This window comes from Ochlerotatus camptorhynchus, unplaced genomic scaffold, assembly GCF_037179485.1.
Source record: "Ochlerotatus camptorhynchus isolate MF236.1 unplaced genomic scaffold, CSIRO-AGI_Acam_v1.1 ptg000527l, whole genome shotgun sequence".
NCBI lineage: Eukaryota > Metazoa > Arthropoda > Insecta > Diptera > Culicidae > Ochlerotatus > Ochlerotatus camptorhynchus.
In genome coordinates, this window is record NW_027041011.1 from 71,220 (window position 1) to 77,219 (window position 6,000).

At 37.3% G+C, this 6,000-nt stretch overlaps 1 protein-coding gene across 1 annotated transcript in view; it reads left to right on the forward strand.

The window, feature by feature from the left end:
- P32 (complement C1q binding protein P32) overlaps positions 1 to 4,470 on the forward strand; it is a 38,174-nt gene extending 33,704 nt beyond the window's left edge. The window contains exons 2-5 of the mRNA XM_065236082.1: positions 3,658 to 3,808; positions 3,872 to 4,065; positions 4,121 to 4,209; positions 4,270 to 4,470. Coding sequence (XP_065092154.1) covers positions 3,658 to 3,808; positions 3,872 to 4,065; positions 4,121 to 4,209; positions 4,270 to 4,422 — 587 coding nt within the window. The 3' untranslated portion in view covers positions 4,423 to 4,470. The remainder of the gene's footprint in view (positions 1 to 3,657; positions 3,809 to 3,871; positions 4,066 to 4,120; positions 4,210 to 4,269) is intronic.
- Positions 4,471 to 6,000: the final 1,530 nt, after the last annotated feature.

Genomic DNA, 6,000 nt, shown 5'->3' on the forward strand with positions numbered 1-6,000 from the left:
GAAGGAAAAAAAATTAAAACCTTCACTAATTAATTAATTTTAATTACTAGTAATTAAATTTTTTGCCCGACATACAAACAAATCAAAAAGAAAAAAAATATCGAAAAAAAAAAAACTTATATCCACTTGCAAAAAGTTGTCTCACTATGACCCATACTCCCCTACCAGGGGTGAGAGACAGAGTCACGCGCCACGAGGCAAAATTAAACTACAATAGGGAGGCAATGGACTTGCAAAATGTATTGTCTAATACTTATGTCGGTTGTAAACAACCTATCAGCCGTTGCAGCTAGATGGTCCGTTTGCTGCTGCTGGTGGCGATGGTTGGTGTTGGTGGGTCGGCACGATGATGATACAATGATGAAAAAATGGCTTGACGACCGGATGGATTACCGGGGTGAATTAAAGCTGGATGGCAACTCCAAGGGGCTCGGCCCATGGAATTCCTTTCCTCTGTTGCACACTGGTCACTTGGGGCACCCAATGGGGGGGTGAAAAAACCGCTCGGGCGGAAAAAACACCGAAAAAAACTAGATGCCGCGCGACTGAGACCGGGACGTTGTTAACCGACTGAGTGTTCAACTAGGAATGAAGCCCCTCTCTGATGAACCACTGCATGAGAGAACCAAAGATCTAGTTCAGCAGTCATAGTATCACACGTGTTACTCCTTTGATTGAGAGCCGCGTCGTAGTACACTTACGTATAGGCAGTGACGTTGGGTGTGATACTTGCGGGTTTTGTTGCAAATCATTCTTATTTTATTTATTTTTAAGCAGATAGATTTATTTGGGTTTGCAAGGGAATTATACTATTGAAATATTTCAGAAAGTGCCCAACGGTGCTCCTTCTACTTGCGTGACAAGCTTTCATTGTTGTTTTCATTGAAGTATTACTCAGGGAACAATGATAAACATCATTTTTTTACATGGTATTGTAACTAATCTTATATGTGCTTCATTTTGATTTGGGATAAATGTTTGAACTATGGCTCGGGATTTCCACTGTGGCGTGCTTCTATTGTGACATACCCATACGTATTTTTGTGGTGCGACATAGTGGAAGCGTGTGAGCATAGTTGGAGCATATACCCTATATAATTTAAAAATCAGCTAGGAATCTAAATTCAAAATGAAGCATTTTAGTCACATGAAGGTGTTACCTGGGTCGAACTAAGATATAATACATAGGTATAGGCCAAAATCAAAAGTACTTGAAACACGTTTAATTTTACATTACAAACACAAGTACAGGTACTTAATAAAGCATGGGTTATGATTGATTAGGTGAATAAGAGCTTTTAATAATTTATTAAATTAGACTAATGAGATATCATAATCTTCAAATGAACTTAAATAAGAAATTTCAGAAAGTCTAATGACATTAAGAAGATTAACAACTTAATTAGGGAGGTAACTATCCTTTAAAGTTGTAGAATAAATCTTCTTATTTAGTCTTGAACTTTAATAAGAAAACGCAAGCAGACCAATAGCATTAAGCAGATTAACAAGGAGAGGAATAGTTTAGGAAATAAGTAAAAGTAAAGGTATGTGACAATTAATAACTTTTAAACTTTTGGAGGTATTGTATTCCCCTGAGTTTGTTGTACTTGTTTACTATATTATTCTCTCAATACGCGAAACCTCTTATATATGCGGTTAAAGCACAGACAAACAGACATAACACATTGAATATTTCTCACTGTAAAACATCGTCGCTAAAACATTACCGCCATCTGTTGAGTACACTGTGGTGGGTAGTACGCTGAACAGATGGCGATAGTGTATAAACGTCAAACGCAAGGGAACTGACTATGCGCGCCATAGGTGGCGGTACTACCAACTACGATACTTTTAAATTGACCGTTAAATGCTTGTTCGATGAACAACTTGCTAGTGTTATGTCTGTTTGTCTGTGGTTAAAGTATTTAAAGTTAACTTATTTCTTAGTGTTCAAGTACTTACATTTGTAAACAGCAGTCAATATTAATCTATGAACTAAATCCTACGTAAAATCGATCTTTCCTTATGTGGTATTTATGCATGTTTAACTTTTCGCGGCTGTCGGAATCAACGCGCCTACGTTACGTCTACGGAGCTTACGCAGAAGTGATTCGCAATGCGGTAGAGCTCACCAAAAGTTTTTTTGAGCTTCTGTAGTATAGAATTTGTTCGGTACGGTCGCGAAATCTTGAAATGATTGATACGTGCGGTAAAATAAGTAAATTGAAACAAAGCTCAACAGTAAAATAAGTAGAAGTAGGGAGGAAATCAAAATTAATCAACTTGCCAACATAGGCTATCACATTTATTTTGGTGGCACTCTTTAAGTGATAATCAGCTGTTTTTTCTCTACGGTTGTTTCGCGTGGCGTTCACAATTTGCGCGATTTTCGTATCTTACGTAATTTAGATGTTTAGCTCTAAACGGTTTTACTGACTCGAGGTCGTTCCTTAAGCGGTGTTGGTACAGGTTAAACCTTTGCCGACCGTCTACGGAGCTTATGGAGAAGTGATACGCAATTTGGTAGAGCTTGTCAAACGCTTTTGAGCTTATGTAGCATAGAACTTGTTCGGTACGGTCGCGAAATCTTGAAATGGTTGATACGTTCTTTAAATTAACTAATTTGATACAAAGCTCAGTAGTAAATAAGTAGAATATCTAGGGAGGAAACCAAAATTAATCAACTTGCTATACATATATATATAGGCTATCACATTTATTTTGGTTGCACTCTTTAAATGATAATAAGCCTTTTTTCTTGCTTCTGTTGTCTGGCACGGCTTTCGGAATTCGCGCGGTTTTCGTAACTTACATAATTTAGATATTTCGTTCGAAACGGATTTACTTATTCAATCGGTTTACTACGCGGATGTATCTACGCGCACACGTCACAGCATTTTTTTTTCTATAACTATCTTGAAACAATACACACGGAATCCAGTCTTCAAGCGGCCAACATAGACTATTCCTTCTGCTGTATTGTCAAAGATAGAAACACAATTTATTCAAATGGGTCAAGTCTAAACTAAGCTGTCACGCAGCTCCAGCTTGATACCCAATAAAAAAAATCAGTGAAATATCTGGAAGTCGATGCAGGAGTGCATAAACTGTCCAATTCCGTGGCAGTTTCAGTACTCCTGCATTGGCTTCCAGATGTTTCATTTATTTTCACCTTGATGTTCACAACGGTTTTCTCGAGAGTTTTCTGTTACCACACAGAGATTTCCGAGGTAAAGTGCGTGAGGTGAAACGGAGGAGGATGACACAGGAAAGTTGACTTACTGGTGGAGGATCAGCAATTTTGGAATTTCGTTTGATGGACTGTTCAGTAAAACATAATGTATACTGAAAATTCGGTACCCTATTTTACTGAGTTTTAGTCATTCACCGTAAATGCGTAATCGTAAAATTGAACATATTCGTAGTTCTTTGGCGAACGTTTCAGCTCAATTGATCAGAAGTTAACAAAATTACATCGTTACATCATGTCAAAGTTGACCGTTTTGTATGAAAATCGGCATGCGCTGATATTTTATCGAACACAGCTGTAGATATGTCCTTATTAGATTCAAGGCTGTGCTGTATATTTTTAATATTAAAAAAATCAGCGCATAATGCATATAAGTAGTAACACTTTTTATATAATTCATATTGCAGGGGAGCGTGAGCTTGTAGAATTCCTGACCGAAGAAATTGTCGCAGAAAAAAAGGCTCAAAAGAAAAAAACTCTTCCGACCGAAGTTGATGGATTCAAAGTAAAATTAAACGGAGCAGATGTTGAACTAACCAAACACTCGGACAAGGAAAAGTAACACATCCATAATATTTTGTGATTTGTAAATACCTTAATGTAGTTCAAATTCCTTTTTAGAATTGTTATCTCTTTCAATGTAAATCATACAGTTGATGCTGAAGATGAAGCTGAAGTTGATCCGTCTGCAGATAAACCGGAATTTGCCGAAATGAGAAGCAAACCCCAGTTTGAAGTTGACATTGTCAAAGGTTCTCAGACACTCAGTTTTACATGTTCCTTCCTTCAGGGTGAGGCACAAGAAGGCGAGTATAGTAAGTTTAGTCCAGCAGTGAAGGACATTAATATATAAAAAACTGATTTTTTCAGATGATGTGTTTGGAATAGATGAGATTACAGTTTACGAGGGCGAATGGAACAATACAATGTATGCAGTGGCTGGAGATGTTCTGGATGGAGTAAGTTCTCCGTTACTTTTATCTAATGTTTGTGTTAAAATGTTTAAAATTTTGTTTCAGTATCTATACGACTTACTCATGAACTTTCTAGAGGAAAAAGGCATTAGCAACGAATTTGCAGAGAAACTTTCTGACTTCAGTACTGCATATGAACATTCTGCTTACATAAGTTTACTGGAAGGCATTTCTATGTTTACCATTGAAAAGAAATAATTGCTTAGTATCTGCAGCATTTGTTGAGCATAATCAAAACATTACATGCATACTGCATTTTACCTTACATTTTTAAGAGTGTGTTTATTGTTTTCCCGAAAAAAAATTGTCCATTTGGTTCTATAACTACACGTCCGATGACAGTAACTCAGTAACAACTTAAAATTGCAAGAAGTGGGTTACTTAAAGCCCTCTAGTTAGGGCTTTAGGGTTACTCAGTTAGAGTAAAATGTACCTCACTTTTCCGGGAAAAACTGCTTGACTATGAGACTTCCAGGCGAATGAGAACAACTCAAATTTGAGGTTAGTTAACTCAAATCACAAAGTGCAGGAATTCAGCGATAAGTAAATTAGCCGAGGGGCTCGCAATACAAAGAACTGGTGCGTTGAAGTTAAAATGCAATCAAAAGTACTTAAAGTAATTAATGCGTTTTGAAGTAGTACTGACATTCCGCATCGAACGTTCGACTGTTTCGGTCTAGTGTTGCTTGCACTCCGTTATCAGTACATACTAGTTTTTTTCCCCTATTGAGGTTTTTTTCAATCCGCTATCACTTTGAGTGGTGTTATAGTATACAAAAGTGTAGTGAGCATCGCGGAATTGCATTTGCCGCACAACCGTTCGAGAAAGGAAGCAGTCAAGGCCGACGCACAATTGATACGTTTTCGGGTTTTTTGACAGATAATGCATGGGTTAACTGTCAAAAAACCTGAAAACGTATCTATTGTGAGCCGGCCTTCATTTACGGCCGAGTCCGGCAGATGAGCTGTTCATCTTTAGCCAACAAATATCATCGCATCACGCCACTGCAACATCAAGGTCATCGAGTTCACCAGCCGGCCAGCCAGCCGTTGCTTTGTTGCAAACACTCGAGGGCAACAATAGAACGATCATCACCATCATTCTCACATCAGTAGATCATCGTCATCAGCCACACTCCGTGCGCTTGTGTGGAGAGTTAAGTAACAAACGGTTATCTTCCGTTCTCCGCAACCTGATTAATCTCCATACAGCGTTGATTAACTTTTCTGACACCTTTTTGTTTTTTTTTCCTGAAAAAGTTTTCATTTTTTTTTTCTTTTTCACTAGCGATTTTTTTTTGCAATCTAATTAATCTCCTTATAGTGTTGATTAACTTTTCTGACACCTTTTTTTTTCCTGAAAAAGTTTTCATTTTTTTTTTCTTTTTTTTTCACTTACTGTTTTTTTTGCAGTCTGATTAATCTCCCTATAGTGTTGATTAACTTTCCTGGCACATTTTTTTGCTTTGTTGGATTAAGTATTATTTTTACCGTTTTATTTTCTGAATAAGTTTTTTTCGTGTATTTTTTTTAATTATTAATATTTTATTTTTTTTTTTTTGTTTTCTTTACGCATTTTTTTTTGTTTATGTCGAAATCTGTTGCGGAGGTACTTAAGACCCCGCAATGGATGAAACCAATGATGGCGGGGGTATTTCGCTAGCAGATATCTCCGATGATGAGTCTGTTAAATCTCCTTCATTCGAAAATCTGCTTCTCACTGAAGAGAAAATGGATACCTCAGGGGACTCTACTTCGGACCCCAAAACGAGCACT